General features: G+C 23.2%; 1 protein-coding gene across 9 annotated transcripts in view; it reads left to right on the top strand.

Moving 5' to 3' along the window:
- LOC136973724 (poly(rC)-binding protein 3-like) overlaps positions 1-18,214 on the top strand; it is a 206,847-nt gene that overhangs the window by 163,456 nt on the left and 25,177 nt on the right. For 7 of the 9 annotated variants that reach the window (XM_067268468.1, XM_067268466.1, XM_067268467.1 and 4 more), the window contains one exon: positions 12,700-15,803. The exons of the other annotated variants lie outside the window; for them this stretch is intronic. In XM_067268468.1, the coding sequence (XP_067124569.1) occupies positions 12,700-12,997 (298 nt within the window). In that variant the 3' untranslated portion in view covers positions 12,998-15,803. Of the gene's footprint in view, positions 1-12,699; positions 15,804-18,214 lie in introns of those variants that run through there. 9 annotated transcript variants of the gene reach the window in all.

Raw genomic sequence — 18,214 nt, 5'->3', positions numbered from 1 at the left:
TATATCATTGGGCTTGAGAGAAGCAGGAGGATCATTTTGCTGAATTGCTCTCTTGGCCATTTTGGCTGACTGTAAAGAATTGTTGCAGACAGTGGATATGTTAAGCCACATATAGTGTACATGGTGTGCAGGCTCTGGATGCCTTGGACAGATCACCAGGAGAAATGATCATCTAATCATGTCACAACGAGAATAGCTGCAACGGCATCTTTGTTTATCATTTAGAGCAGGCCTTGCTATAGAATCCTGTTTCTTATATTATTGGCAGATGAAGAAACAAATTGCATGTCTATCAACCACTATGCACCCTGCCATCAGCATCCCATTGTCAGTTTCATTTGCAGTGGTGCTGTGATAGAAAAGCATGGACTGCTACTGACTAGCAATATATTATCTTTAATAAACAAATCCCAGTTCTAAGTGGGAATGGATAGCCACTATGTTTGTTTGGTGGATGAGTGTTTGAATCTTGCCTTTACTATTGAGTGGTACACTGTTCCCACTTCTAATGTGCTGATCTTGGGAGCTATTTCATATTACAGTAAGTTATGCTTAGTGTTAGTGCAAAAGACATTGACAAACAGTGTTACATTCAGGAAATCATGTACTATTATCTTGTGTTGCTTTTCATGGTAGGACTGCACATAGACATTCCTGAGAAACCATAGCTATCATGTTGCCACACTTTTGTTAGTCTTTCCAAATTTGTCATCCATTAGGCATTTGTAGGACCAGATGGGATGACAGTTTTGGTCACCTAGGAGTGTAAGCAATCTAAAGCAACAGTCACAAAATGTGGACCAACCTTTGGAATTTCATACAGTGCCTTTATGCCTGACTGCATCCAGGCAAAAGCAGAGACTAAAGGTTCTAAAATCCTTAAATTGTATTGTTGTTCCACATGAAATTGCCTCTTTGCTATGATATTGTATTTACTTATTAGTGCAAGTGTAATGACAATTAGTAATAAAGTTTCAGTCAATTTCAACATCACCTTCTTGGTGTATAACATGCATAACTTTTTTGTCAATGAATATATTATATATTTTTAACATAATATTTTTAAACTACTATCTTTTAAAATCTTTTTACTGAGGTTTTGATTTCTATGTCTTATTTTCCATTTTCTTAATTGTTACTATCGTCATCTCCAAAAGAATATCATTTACTTTCCTTATCCTGAAAACATTCTTTTAAACTTTTTCTTTTCTTTTCTTTCAATAAATGAGTATGAAACCAGTTTGAATTTAAAAAACATTTCTACAAGTAGTCAAATTATCTTACTTTCTATTATGAACTTGTTATGAAACTTTCTGGATTTCTTGCTGTAATTCTGATCCAACTCAATATTGAATTTTTGTGAATTCAATATTGAATCTATCTGAAAATTTTAATTTTCAAAGTATTTGCTAATCATACATCGTTTTTGGATTAATCTAATATGTTGTGATCTGCATGTCCATATCTAGAAGTTGTTAATATTCACAGATCATGTAATAGATTGGAATGATCTAGTTCAACTAGTACTGTAAATATATCTCATATGTATTTAATTTTTATCCAATACACATGGGTATATTTGTAATAGATTATTTATTTACAACCAATAACTGGCATGAAATATCCAAAACTGGCAAACATTTTTGATGCCCCTCCTGGGCTGTCAGAGAGCCCAGGAGAGGTTATTGGTTATAGTGTGTGTGTTTTGTTTTATACAACTTGGTATGGTGAGAAGCCTTGATTATTTATTTATATATTTTATAAAATAAAAATATAATTTTAAAATAAATTTTAGTGTTGAAAGAAGTGAAATATATGATTTAATATTTTCTTCATTCTAAGAGGTTTATAATATAATTTTACATTTAAATTAATCTAAATGTTTTATGATTTTTAATCACAAAATCTTTTAGTCCATGTGTTTACATTTACAACTTTAGACTAATGTTATAGGCAATATGTAAAATCCAGATATTTTATAAAATCCATAGGAATTATACAAAGTTTTATTCTGAATATTTTACTTTCAATCTAAAATGTTGAAATGTATTTGATCAAATTTCATTCATATATGAGATGTTTAAAATCACATATTCTAAAGTCAATAATGTATGCACCTCTGTTGTTTTGTCAAAATTATCAGATTCATCTACTGTTATCTATTTAAAAATTATTAATTCAGTATCTGAACTTTGCATCAATTTCTGGCTATTTTTTGATGAAAAAAAAAGAAATTACATAGATGATATTTAGAATCTTAAAAATCATTATTATATAAATTATAATTTATAAACATCAAATAAGATAACTGATAAACATTATATGTTTTAACAATTATGCTGACTATATTCAGATACAGTCAAGAACCTTCTAAGTCCAGTAACACAATTTGGTAAGAAGATTGTTTAATATATTCAGATATATGCAATAAAAGATATAGCCACTTTAGTAATTACCTTACTTGATATTTGAAAAGAATTTTTTTTTTATTGAAGTTAACATTTTTATTATCATATCAAACTGCAAAGTTATTATTTATTAAAATTAGCCAACTAATCTGACAGTTTGACATAAACATTAACCCAATTTTAAAATATTTGTTGTTACATTATGATCAAACATCAAACTTTGAAAAAAAAAACATTTCAGCAATTGAAGAATCTTATATTCTTTAATTAAAAACTATTAATTGAAAACTATTAACAGATATAAAAAAACTGATAAAAATAAAAAATTAGAAAAAATAATATAATATGCAAAATTTAAAAAAATATTTTTTAAATGCAATTGACTGCAAATTCTGTATCTGTTCCATTTAATAATTTGTGTGATATACTGTATTTACTCGCATATAAGACGAGGTTTTTATTCATTTTTCATTGCTTTAAAAACCTAGATTGTCCTATATGGATGAGTGAAGGATTCTTTGCATTTTTGCAATAATTTTTGTGAACCATGTGTTTGCATTTTTTACCGGATGCTCACCCTCTGGTGTATAAAAATAAAAGTATTTTATCTGGGTTGTTTCAATCATTCTTGTGTATTGTTGGGAGTAAAGATGAATAGCAATAGGAAAAGCAAAGCTTTTGAATTGAATTCCAATTTGAAATTTCAAAATTACACTAGAGCCCACACATTAAAACTTATAGTTTTAATGTGTGGGCTCCTGTTTTAATCTATTCCCATGTGAAAACAGATGATTATTTGGAAATCAGAATTCAGAGAAACTAATAGGTGTAATTGACGGAGAGTGGATTCAACTGTTAAGAATTGGCAAAAAAGATTCTCAATTGTTCAGCTTTATGTGAACAAATTATGTTGTTGATTTTACATGATTTTTCCTTAAAGTTTAAAATGCCAGTAATTTTTGTGGGCCAATGTGTGCATTTATGTTCATTTGATATTTTACTTGTGATTAAATGAAATAAAATTAGAATTGTATTAATAAATCTAATTTTCCTTATTTTGATCTTTAAAGTCACACCTTGTCCTATGTGCAAGGACGTCTTATATGCAAGTAAATACAGTATTTTCCTTAATGAATGAGTTAATATTCTTTTAATTTTATTATATATATATATATATATATATATGTGTGTGTGTGTGTGTGCATGTGTATGTATATATATATTTTCTTAACTAAGTAACTTAATATTGCTTAAGTACAAACTATTAAAATTTGGAATTTTAAGGAATCCAAAATATTCTCTTATTTTGTTATCAGAACCTGATTATTTTCTATTTTTTCTAAGTCATAATTAATTTTTATGATCAATAAATATTATCTTTACTGCAATATAAATTTGTAATACAGAAATTTGAAAAAATTATTTATTTTGACATTACGTAGTTTTGAATTATTAGTTATTTACAAATTAGTGACTGAGAAGAAAAATAATAAACATTTTGTTGAATAATAAAAATTCATATACAAAATATTTTTAAAATTGTCAATTCTGGAATTGTTATGATACTTAATTCACAAAGTTTGTTAGGGCTGGAGTGAAAACAAAATTTGGCACTGTCATTGTATTAAAAACTGATCTTTTGAAAAAAAAAATACCTTGTTCGATTAGAAGGAAAATAATTCTAAGTACATAGGTTAATTTGATTATAATATTATTACTAATGTCTTCTGTTAATATTATGCATAAAATTTTTATATAAAAGACATTTCTAATGGGTTTTTAAAATATGCACATCTTATATAATTCCAGTGCCGTGTTGGCCTCTCTAGACGGCACTAGCTTTTCTGGCATTTGTCAAAATTTCCAGATGGCCAGTTTGGCCCCAGAGTTTCCTATACAAACTAATTAGTCTAAAACAGTTCCTACCTTTAAAAATATATTTCATAAATTGCCATTCATTATAATATGCAAAATATGAAGAGTAGATATACTACCAAGATCAATTCCACCAATGTTGATTATGTTCCAGTGATTGTGAAAGGATATTTAAGAAAACTGAGAAAAATTTTTCTTTTTGTATAGCTCTTCAATGATGTATATTTTTTTACATTTTTTTAACCTGAGATGCAGTCTATGGCTATTGAATGGCAATTTATGAAATAAAGTTGTTTTACAAAGCAAATGTTCTTTTGGACTAATTAATTCTTATAAGAAACTCAGCAAAAACATCTCTCTAAATCTCAATGCTGAATCATATTATTATAGGACATTTCCTGAAAGTGTTAGGCATTTTATAAAAAGCATAGGCTAGGTATTTAATGAAACTAAACCAAACTTTTATATATTGCCTAAAATTAGATCATTTTTAATTATTTGTAAAACATCTGGATTTCAGTATTGCTTATAACATACTATCTACAAAAGCAAATGCTCTGCAAATGCAAAAGCTCTGTATCAAATAGAAGTTCTTTTATTTTATCTGTTTTACCTGTTATGAAGGATTTTAAAAATTTATTAAGTGTATAATAAAGAATTTTATAAACTTTGTATTAAAAAACAGTTATGATACATAAATAATATAATTGCTGTAATTTTTTTATTTGGCTAATTCATTTTTTAAGACTATTTAACTTATTATAATTACTGAATTTAAATAGATTATAAATATATATGTAGTAAACAAAGTCCAAATTATATTAATAATCAAATGATAGAGCCACATTAACTATTGGATTGAAATAAATTGTAATATCTTTGTAATCAATTTGCCAAGTTTTAGCTCAATAGTTAATATAGCTCTATCATTTGATTATTAAATAGATTATATAGTTAGAAGCAATGTCACAAACCATTTATAGTTTTGATGATCTATAACCCCAAAGAATAATTCGTATTTTTAAGCTTTCAGATAAGTGGATTCTAGCTGTTAGAAAGTACAGCTTTAAATAAATTAAGTAAAATACATCATTAAATGTGTTTTGCTTATTTATTAGTAATTTATTTTAAATTAAAAATCAGTAGTTTTGCTATAGAATATTACAAATGATAATGTTTTCCATATTACATAACTTTTAATAATAAATTTTTTTCACAAATATATAGTTTTATTAAATGTTTGAATCATTGAAATACCATAATTGGATTAAACATTTTAGTTTTTTTTTTTAATAAATACATTAGTTTGTCAATAAGTTACATATTATATTATAATAGCAAACATTATCAATAAAAATACTTTATTATTTAAGAAGAGAGATTATTAAAAAATTTTATTTATTGAATTTCTTCAATGTAAATAATAAATATCAATTGTCAGTTTGCTCATTAATATATATATGTATATTTAAATAAATGATTTTTTGAAATGTATCTATTTTATATTTTTAATTTAACAAAACTCTGATAAAATTTCTTACAGTTTGAATTCAGATTATAAGTTTGAATTACTTATTTAAAATTTTTATACATTTTAGAGGTTTATTTAATTATTTCATGCAGATATTCATTTGTTGTTCAAACTAGCCTATGTATTGTATGTTAGGAAGTCTCAATAATTTTCAAACTGAATTAAAACATCTTGATTAGATACATATTTGAAATTTGTTTAAAACTTTCTTATTAATTTGTTTAAACAGCTTAAATTAAATAAATTTTAAAGTAAAGAAATGAGAAGAAAAATTCTTATTTCATTTATTTTTTAACATGAAACTGTTAAAATTATACAAAAAAAAAAAAAAAAAAATTATAATTATTAAATATTGCTAATAGTGTAATGTAATTTGGATTTAATATGAAAATTCACTTTAAATGACGATTGTGAATTGATATAGAAATTAACTTGATTTTATTGACTATGTCAATTCTTTATTATTGTTAAAATTAAAAATAACAGTCATATATAAGAAAAATAAAATTGTCTTTAACTCATCAAGATCAGGAAATAATACAGGAACAAGTAAGAAAGATGGGCAGTAATGAATATTACCCTTCTCAGGATTGCATGAAATGAATTACAGTGGAACCCCATTTATCCGGATCCCATTAATTCAAATTTCTGATTTATCCGGATTATAAAACACAAAATTCCTGTCTCAGAAAGATAGACATATAGAAAACCTATCAATGCAAAAAAGTCAAAGGACTCCTAATTACATTCTTGTCTGAGGATAACAAAAATAGACTTGTTTCCTATGAATGAGCATATGATGATCATTGTTATACATTCGAGGGAATGTTCTTTGAATTTATTTAATATCTTCCTGAACCTTTTCTAATCTTTTAAGATTTTCAATTTTTAAAAATTCCTATTTTCCTACTGAATAAAAATTCTGTGCTTCTCATGATAGTCAACATGTTAATAAATTTATTGTTTGTAACCTTGAAAGTTATTATTTACTCAAAACGCTAAAGCATCTATTGTTTTGCTGAGTTTCACTCTTCGTCAAACATTTGTGAAATAAAGAAAACACTGAAAATTATATCTAAAGGAAAGAAATTGATTATTATGTTGGAGAAGACTGTAGAAATATAAAATAAAAAGTCTATAAATTGTGTTATTCATGTTAATGAATTTTCTGGATTATCCAGATTTTCAGTCATCCGAATCGGACTTGATCCCGTTAGAGCCAGATAAATAGTGTTCTGCTGTAATGTCTTCCAAAATATCTCAAAATGAATGTGCATCATTCATTACAATAAAAACATATTTATATATGAATTTATTAATATAAATTGTAACTACTGCTTACAAATATTCAATTCCCTGCACATTATTTATTCAACATAAAACAGAATACCAAAATTATATCAGACAATCACATATTCACTCTTAATTTGAATTTCCTAAAGCTTATAAATTTCTCTGTATACATGGAGAATAGACTGCATGCCATAACTTTGCTCTGGTTTCATTTTGGAAAAAGCAGTCTTTCTTGTGTTCTTTCATAAAAAAAGTTTCAAACTGTAGTAAATGCTTCCAAAGGTCAATATTTACTTTAACTTTCTTTTTCCAAGATAATACATGTTAAAAGTTACTTTATTATTGCTTCTTATTCCAAAATTATTGATCTTCTATATAAAAATCCAATTTGTTGACTTTACCAAGTGCTTTAACAAAGTAAATACTTAATACAATTATAAATTGCTGTCATAAAATATAATTAATTGAAACTTGTATCAGTTAATTAAAAAAAAACAACAAAAAGATTTTAAGATCACACTTTAAAAATATATTTGACGGTGTTTTTAAGGAATAATCAAAGCTATTATTTATCACAAAATTTATAAATTTTTCATATATTCGTGACATAAAAATTCTTTTTTAATTTTAAAATATTTATTTTGATTTACTTTTTGATGTTTAATATTTAAAAAGAAAATAAAATTAACTTGATATTATTAATATATGTATATATATATTTTTGATCTGATAAACATTTTCTAGGAATATATGTTATATTATATTTAATAATTTTGATATATTAAATTTATGAAATTTTTAATATAATTATATGAAAAATGAAATATAATTTTTTTATTTTATTAACTTTAATTTTTGAACATTATGTAGGTTATTAAATAGATATCATTAATCACTAAGGAAAAAATATATACATGGTTTGTTTTCATATTTCCATAAATTACAAGATCTAATATGCTGTTTATTTTCTTAAATTTTTTAAATAATTTTTTAATATTATCCATAATAATAAACTTATCTTAAGAAATTATGTTTAAAATATAAAACTATAGCAAAAATTGTGTGTTAATAATTCCATAATTTTTTAAAATCTGATATTTGGTGGACATTATTTAGGAAAAAATTACTACTTATGATCAACAAATGAATATCTGTAATCCTAAAAATTTAAATGGCATACTATAAAGTAGTTGTAAAAATTAAATGATGTATTATATACTTTACACATTAGAAATATTGTGTGCAGATGTCAAATTTTAAAGTTTAAATTATAGTAATTGTTAGAAAGAAAGCTATAATGAAAACTATGTTTAATCATTTATTTGAATTATTTTATCTCTTCAAGTGGACTTCACCTCAACAATAACCAGTTTATTTGGTTGTTTTTATGTTGTTATATAAATAAATTATTATTTTTAAATATTAATTTTTAACAATTATATAAAGTTGATCCTAGAATCTATATATTATTTTTGAAAAATTGTTAGAAAAATTTTAAAAAATTTATAAGTAAACTAATAATTTTTTAAATAGGAATAATTCTTCAATTATGTGAAATATTTAATATATTTCAAATGTTACGTTTGTTTTTATAAAATATATTTATGCAAGAATAAACTGTAAATAATAATTTGAATTCAAACTTAATATATGTTTATATATATCATTTTATTGACAGAGATATATTTTTTATGAATATATTCCTTAAGGAACTTATATATCTTCGAATTATAATTCTATTGTTTAAATTAAGAAGTGAGAAACTATAATTATTTAGCCAATCATTAATCTTGCTGCCAAATTAATATGTGATTTATATATAATCAGGAATAAGTTTAAAAATTTTTAAATGTAATGTAACCTCAATATTCATTGTCATAAAAATTATATTAAATAAATGATCTTATTAGGAATTTTCAAAAACAAAGATTAAATATTTTTCAGTTTTTCTATCCTAAATTATAGTGTATATAGTAATTATTATTTTTATCTTTGAAGTTTTATTGTATATCATTCTAATTTTAATTTGATATTTAATCACAAAAATCATGTTTGTATGAATGTATGTATATTAAATGTATACAATTTCCATGTATATGACAGCATGCTATTCTCATTTTCTGTCACTGGAATGGTTATAGTGCAGATCATTTTTATTAAATAGGTAGAATTATCACAAGCAAATTTATTGAAATAAATACAAAATTTGTTGATTTATTATTAATATTTTAGCAGTGATGAAAAATATTTACATTATCCCTAAATCCACTAGAATTACCTATATCCATTCCCTTTCTTGATTTCTTTACTAACCCTCTTTGTGATTGTATTTCTTGTTGGTGCTGTTTATTCCATAAATCTATAGCTCCCATAAATGTAATATTGTGTAGTTTTTCTTATTGCATGAGTATTTGAAAACTAAATTAATATTTATTTTATTGATATGCTAATTAATTAAAAATTTTTTTTGTACAGAGTTTAGTTCAAATTATATCTTCAATGAATCTCATTATTGATTATAAGTACATAATTTAGTTTAGAAATTGTTTTAAATAAGATTTTGCTTGCCATTGTTCAATTTATTATATATATATATGGAAAAGATGATTTTAAAAAATTTTATTTTACATTTAAATACTGCTTAATGTGATCATATTAATTACATAATTAGCTGAATTATATTTGAATGAAAGTTTAATTTTTTTTAAAGAATAAATTTACATTTATATTTAGATTACAAGCTGATGAAACCATCATCAGATATTCTAATTAACTAGAGTTGCACATTTCCTGTAATTTGAAATGTAAATTTGTTTGAATGATTTGCAATTAGATAGAAATTGTAGCAACATTATGAATTTAAAAGTATGCAGAAAGAGGAAAAAATTTTTAATACTCTATTAATTCCTTATGTAATGGTAATTTTTATTAATTCAAAATTTCGAGAACAATTTTGCTGTTTATTTATTTATATTATATTGTTTACAATTATTTTATGAGAGATTTTATCATTATTCATGTAATAATGTGTGATATTTACAGACCCAAACTTTGACATAAACAAGTAAAAGAATTCTTACGTTTTTTTAAGACTAAATAAATTTTTAATTGAATATTTGGTCTGAGATATTTTTTTAAAAATTCTAATTTAATGGTTATTATCTGCTAAAATTAATTTTAGAATAATAATAGCTGATCACAAAACCTTAAGATACATATGTAAAAAGTGGAAATAAACTTTACAGTTCTGACAAGAAAAATAATAAATTATCATGTTAAAAATTTAATATATATTTATATATTACTTTTTACATATGTAGGATAGATAAACAATTTTTAAAATATATAGCATTTCTGGCAATAAAAATTTTGATTATAATAACTAAAAGAATATGTAAATTTGTAAATTAAGAATTTTTAAACCACAATTATTATTCTAATAAATTTCTGCAATTGATGGTATTATTATCAGAATAAATAATGACGAAATTTAAATATTTAAGTTAAATTTTATCTGTTTGTTATTTTAATTGAAAAGATTATTCAGAAGTTTTTCCTTATAAAAATTTTTTTTGCAAATACTTTCAAAGTTTTCTTGAAATATACCATTTAAGGAATTAATATGTTATTAGATAAAAATGTTTTTAAATAACTTTTCTTCCTTAGAAAAATTTTTGAGTTGGGAAATTATCTTTCTGCAACATAAAAAATGGAAATTTTTCAATTTTTACAATTCAATATACATGTAACTGATCTTGTCAAAGAGAGAATAACAATCAATTTTTATATTTGATAAATGAATCTGATTCTGATATATAAATTTTAAGCAACATACCTTTAATGGAATATATTTAATAAATGTTGCAAAGCAGTGTTTTTATAATTGTTAGTTACAGTATCAATTTTATATCAGGAGATGTATTAAGAAAATGAGGAATCAAAATTCGATATAGATCAAATTATTTCCAGAAAATAACTAAATTAATTTTAGATATCTTCTATCCAAGATTATCATTTAAGATTTTATATATCAACATTAAAACTAGAGTAGAAATGTTCTTGCGTGTCATATATCTAATATATAAAATACAATAATAATTCTAGCCTGTATATTTGTAAAGCTCTCAAAAAAAATAAATAAATAAAATTTACAATAAATAGAGTAATAATCTAAATTTTTAAAAATCTTGGTATCAAACCTAGTTTTATAATCATTAAAAGTTATTGAAAATTTACATGTAAAACTATAAGAATTATGATTTTTCATTCAAGATTAGAACAGAAATTTAATTACAAAAGTAACAAAACAAGCCATGTGAATTATTTTGAATTTTATTTTATGTATTTGTTTTTTTCCTGTTGTATCATGTAATCGATTTTTTTTTCTGTGTGGGATTAACTATTTTAGTATAGAAAAGTTATTAAATTTCAATATATTATGATCATTTTTTTTAAATTAATTCTTATCTTCTCTTATGTGAATTAACAAGTTAATCTATTAAGAATACATCTTAGCAAACACACTATAATATGCAAGGAGTGCATTTATGCCATGATCACATTCAAACATAAATACTATATTTGTCCAATTTTCCAAACTTTATTATTGAAAATTCTCCTTGGAAATTAACTAAATATTAGTACTGACAAATGTAATATAAAAAATTGAAATTTACAATAATTATATTCATTGACATATAATTTATTATCACTAACAAAACCTTTAGATAATATATATACTCTTTTTAGTATTAAATTCACCTGTAATTTCAGAGTTTTTTTTAATATAAAATAATAATAATAATAATGTAGAGAGTACTTTATAATCATTCACAAAACTTATTTTAATCAAAAGATATTAAATATCTTTCTGAAATCTTGGTCTATTAAAAACTGAATTTTTGGCATATTTTAATGAATAATAATAAAATTAATTAATTTTCAATTTAATAATGAAAAATTACATTATAGTTTAAATTAATGTACAGTTCAAAAAGTATGTACAATTACAAATATTATTTAAAAATTGATGATGGCAAGCTATATATTACATAGGAGCAATATCTTACATAGGAGTATTTTTTGTAATTATAGAAGTAGAATAACTTTAAACTAACTCTGGACATTGCATGACAAACCAGTTCAATATGTGAAGTTTGTGTTGTGAATTTTTTAATGCTATAATTTTATAATCTTAGTATTGTCAAATTTATTTATCTTAAAAAATGTTTTAATTTATAAATAGTAATTTTTGCATAGGTTATGCTAATGCTTTAATAAATATTTGTTTAGATTATCAAAATATAAATTAGTTTTAAGTAATTTTTTTTAGCTCAATAAAATTAAATGCATGAAATTTGTCACTAAGCTAGTATCAATATAGATGTACTATTTCCTATTGTTGTTATCCCATTTGTGTAAAAGAAAACCTTTTGTTTATTTAATTCCTGTTGGCTTTTAAAATATTGTTTATTTATTTTTTAAATCTATTTCTTTTAGTCAGTGTTTGTGCTGCTTACCATATCATACCCGTCTGTTCATTCTAATCTGTATTGTTTTCTGTTTTTTCTTTCCTGTTTACCATTTCTGCAGCATGGAACTGCATAAGAACATGACCCTAGACCCGACCTCGACCCCTGCCTCGACCTCTGCCACCATGACATCGACCCTGACTACCCCAAGTCCCTTGGCCATTCCCCTCAGCCAGCTGGTAAAGCCAACACCTTTGGCTCTTGGTTTGACTGCAGCCCCTGCTACCTCTGCCCTATTTGCTGCTGATCTCAACAACATCGCCAGCCAATCACGTAAAAATCTGACCACAAAAATCCGTGCCACCACCTCTCATAACGGCAGCAAGAAGTCAGAGAGAAACAAGTTTTCGCCGTATTAAAATAGTGTCACCAACGTTCAATTGCCTTGTTTGAAAGTGATTCATTTGGAATGTAAAGAAAAATGTTTGTGATATAGTTGGAGATGTGAATGGTACAGACTTTTCGTATCTGATCACATCATAATCCAAGAAGAGATACTGCTCATCCTGGAATATACATTATTGTTCATTAATATTACTATTAATATCGATGAATATCTGGTTAATGTATTTGAATTATTTCAAATTTGTATTATGTTGTGTTGTTATCCAATTTGTTTTAATAATATACTATAAATTTATTTAAATGTATAAATATATATGTAGAAATGATTTATTGAAAGGAATTAATATTGTATTTATTTCAGGAAAAAATAGTAATTGCATGTATTGTTTCTGATTTAAAATAATCAGATTGTCTATTGTGATAATACAGTATTCATCAGGTACTTACATGTATTCTGTATCAGAATACATTATTGTAATAGATATATTACAGCTACTTAAATTTTGAACAAATGTTAATCACAATCATAAACAAAATATTTTGTTTATTAATAAATAATTTGCTTACTATGTTTTAGATTTTCAATAAATTTTAAAAGATATTAGAAAAAATTAACTTCTTAAAATATTTTTATTTTTAGAACTATTAAATAAAAGAAAAAACTATTGTGTCAATAACTACTGTATTAATAACAATCTAATAATGTGTCTTTAATGAAGTACATCATATCAGAATGTCTGTAATTTAAATTCTAGTAGAAATATTTTTCCATCTTTATATTGTAAATGTACCTTATAGATAAATATTTCTTAATGAAAGTAATTTAAGAATGGTTTTGCAGTTTAATTTATATTTGTGCAAAGTGTTAGTTTTGAAAAATCCTAATAGGATCATTTATTTAATTGCTAAATTTTAAAAAAATTTTCTAATTAAAGATTAAAATTATTCTATTTCAAATTTCAAATTTAACGGTAGTGTATATAATAGGGAATTGTATTTGACTTTACTTACCACTTAAAACAATACCTCTTACAAACATATCACCAATTTCATATATCATAAATGTAAAAATAACCATTACCTTCTCATTAGTTTAAAGTGTATGTCTATCTGAAATGATTTGTTGTCTTTTCTTTATATATATATACATATATATATAAAAAAGAAAAAACAAAAAACTGACTATTGATTCATATGCATACATATATATTTTATATATATGTAGATACATATACTGTATAACATTTACTGAAAAAATATTGTTTGTTTAATGTTATGAGTTATGATAAACATACATAGAATCATGACAGAGTTTGATTTTAATCATTTATTTAATTTATTATTTTAGATTTTTTTGTAAAAAATAATGTAAACATTTAAAAAATCATACATATCTGAAATAAATAGGTTACCAGAAAAAATAATTGCAATAAAATATTTGAATTTTACAAATTTTGTATAAAGCAAATCTTTTCTGCATTTGTTTATATTCAATTTCGTAAAGAAAATTGTATTTTGAGATTTGTGCAATAAAAAGCTGCTACTTATTTATTAGGGCAGTCAAATTTATAAATTTCAATAATAAAAAAATATAATTAAAATAAAGTCTTGCAAGTTTATTTAATCTACTTGTTATTTTCCAAATATTTTATAATTTTTTATTAAAAATTTTATATATATATATAAATAAGTAAATATATATATATAAATATAATATAATATATCAATCATAATAATATTAAAACATTGATATTTTTGTCAAAAAAAATTTCATTCAAAGCACTAATATGAAAAATTCCATCTCAATTATTAGATTCTGATGCAGAACTCTAAAAAGTTGCATTAGAACAACAAAAATTCTAATTCAGAATTGGAATCTTCACAAATGTCAGAAGTATTTTCAAAAGAAAATATACAAAATTAAAAAATTATTGAAGATGTAAATGAGTATTGTATTTAAAATATAATAATTTTTTAATAGATATTACTTATTCAAATTAATATATTATACTTCTTCATGTATGTAATTTTATTTTACAAAGTACTATGAATAGCAGTTTTTCTTCTTTAAAATTATTAAATTTAAAAGATATTTAATCTGCTTTCGAAATTTACCTTAATTTGAAAATTCAGATATTTATTGCTTATATTAAGTTACCACATTAAAATATTATCTTCATATTTTCGGGAATATTAATTGGGAAATTAATAGATTCTTGTAGTATTAAATTATCAACAAATAATATTATTGATATTATTGTGCTCAACACACTTTATGATCAAAAAATGTGATTATTTACTGTAGGCTGAAAATTTGGTGATAAATACTTCATTATACTGTTTTCTATCAATTCTGTTGCAATTTTGCTCTTTTAGGCAAACTGCATTAAAAACATTTTATGTAAATTTTAAAATTTGAATCTTAGATATAATGTTTAACTCGTTTTGTGAGAAAGAAAAAAATATATATATATTGTAATGTTATATATAATAAATAGAAATCCAAATTAATTTATTATTTATCTACATGTCTATTATAATAAATTTATCAGTTGAAATTGTAATTAAAACATTTAATTTTATGAGATTTTATAGTATATAAAATTATGCACATTATTAGTGTTATTTGCACATGTTTAAAATTTCAATTACCTTCATATTTATTTTGTAATCTTTAAAACAAGTGGTCCAATAAAGTTATTTCTTTCTTTCAAATATGAGTCTTTCCTTGACAGAATTATATGAAAATAAAAGAGAAATTATTTTAGTGAAAATTGTATCTTTTTAAAGAATAATATGAATAAAGTATATTGAATAATATATATTTGTGTGTATAAAATTATCAGTATATAAATTAATGAATTTTGTAACATCAGTCAGTTTAAACTAATGTAAAACATTCAAAAATTTAATGATACAAAATATATTTTAAATATATTTCTTTATTTTAATTTGAAAAATTAAACAACTACTAAGAAATAACTTCATTTGCATTACTGTACTTCACAGATTTAATCATACAGAAATTTGAATAACTTTTTACTAAGAATAGAAATTGTTTTGAATCTTTACATTTAAATTATGTTTTCAATTTATTATATACATTTTAGAATATTGCGTTCAGTTTATCATTATTTTATAATTGAATTTGGATTTTGAGTTTGAAACAGTTCTAATGTTTTAATGTAATGAAAGATTTGTTTAATGTAGCTGAGAATAGAGTGAGATATTTAAATTATTTCTATTCTAAATAAAAAGTTGTTGTGACTTGTATGTTATCTACTTAATATAAAATCCAGATGGTTCCTGTTTTAAAATGAAGCACAAAACTTAACTTAACTTTGAACAACCTTAACCTAAAAAAAGTCAATACACTTTGAAAAACATATTGATTTCTCGAGTTTAATAACTACTATTAACTTAAAATTATTTTGTAAATGTAAGAAATATTATTAAAGCATAAATGGTAGATATGATAAGCAAAGATCATAAAATAGTTATCAAAGTTTCAGCCAGCATTATTTTAAACACATTGTCATCTTAGTAATAGTTTTTATTTTTATAATTACAACCTAATGTTTAACATATAAACTTTATACTATATTTCTATTAAGATATGTGTTAATGAAAGTGATCTTTAATTATATATATATATAGTGAATATCAAATTGATCTGAATACATAAAAATTAACATTTACAAATAGCACTATTATTATTGTTACAATATATGTTTATAATTATTATTTTTTAATTATTGATTTTATTAGCTCCATCTTTCAATATAATAAATTAGACAAAAATACTTAACATTTTTAGAAACCAGCTTGTAATTTATTCTGGATAAACATTTACAGAATACTAAATTCCAGCTTCAGATCTAAATTTATTCAAACCAACAAAACAGAACAAGTGATATATGTAAAGTAGATATTGCATATTGCTTGTTGGAATTCTTTTGAATTTCTAAAATTTCAAGTATAGAAAGGTTAAAAATATAAAATAAATATAAAACTTAGTTTAAATATGTTTGGATTGAAATTCAGTTTAGTATTCTGAGAGTATTTATTCAGAATAAGTTATAATTTGACTTCTAAAAATGTTAAGTGTTTTTACTTAATTTATTGTTTTATTTTAATAAAGATCAAAATCTTTTTATCTGCTTTTATTAACACATCACTCAGAAAAAGTGCTCAGATTATAAAAGTTGACAAAATGACAATAAACTATTATTTTAGGATGTTTAAAGACAGAATTTCAGTTCAGTTAAATTGCCAATGTTATAATCTGTGCAATTTTTTCTTACCTTAGGACTGATATTATTTAGGTAAAATATATTTTTCTTTCAAACGTATTTTCGAAATCTATGTTTTCTTTCAACATTGTTAAAATCAATTATTATTTTCAACTTCACTTATCAATATCCATTTTATTAGCTGTTTTAAGTGTCTCAAACATTTTTTTTTAATATTTAACAATAAATCTTAATTATTAAATATAAATATAATAATTATTAAATTCATTTAATTATATTAGAACATTTATATAAACAATAAAAATAATTCTTCATTAAACAAAAATCATTTAATTTTTTGTTAGTTACATATTATCAGATAAACAGTCAAGATTTTTAAGTTAATATAATGATATTTTTATGAGTATATTTAAACCATCAATTTTGAAGACAATTTGAAATTATTTATATCTCAGTATTGGATTCTTATATTTGTGAAAATATCTGTGCTTAATTTGATAAACTTATAAAATTTACTCCATTAAATTTGAAGCATTTTATATTGATTTTGTTTTTGACACTATTTCACATAAATACACGTAGTTAATTAACAATTAACTTTATTCACTCTCGGATACAACTGACTGGGGCGACGACTACACAAGGACTTTCTCCAACAAACAAAAAGTATGTTGGAATTTCCACCTTTGACTTGATGTCCAGATCAAGTTACAACAGATCAGATACAGCAGATCATCCCGTCTAAAACAAAATCTCAGAGATGTCCAGGTTGTGTTCTAGAGCTCTTTCTAACTGGTAGTCCTTTGTCCAGATGTTGATTATTCTGGGGAGCTGGATGTTGGTTGTTCTGAAAAACTGGATGTTACCTGTTCTGGAGTGGTTGTTCTCTTTGAGCTATCAGTTGATCGATATACTTTCTACAGTTCCTTCTGGTGAGGCTACCGTGTATGTATATGGTCCAGTCTTCCCTGGTTTTCA

Source organism: Centruroides vittatus, unplaced genomic scaffold (assembly GCF_030686945.1).
Source record: "Centruroides vittatus isolate TY-2023 unplaced genomic scaffold, ASM3068694v2 contig_329, whole genome shotgun sequence".
NCBI lineage: Eukaryota > Metazoa > Arthropoda > Arachnida > Scorpiones > Buthidae > Centruroides > Centruroides vittatus.
The sequence above is the reverse complement of the archived record's forward strand: the minus strand, read 5'-3'. Positions and strand labels throughout refer to the sequence as shown.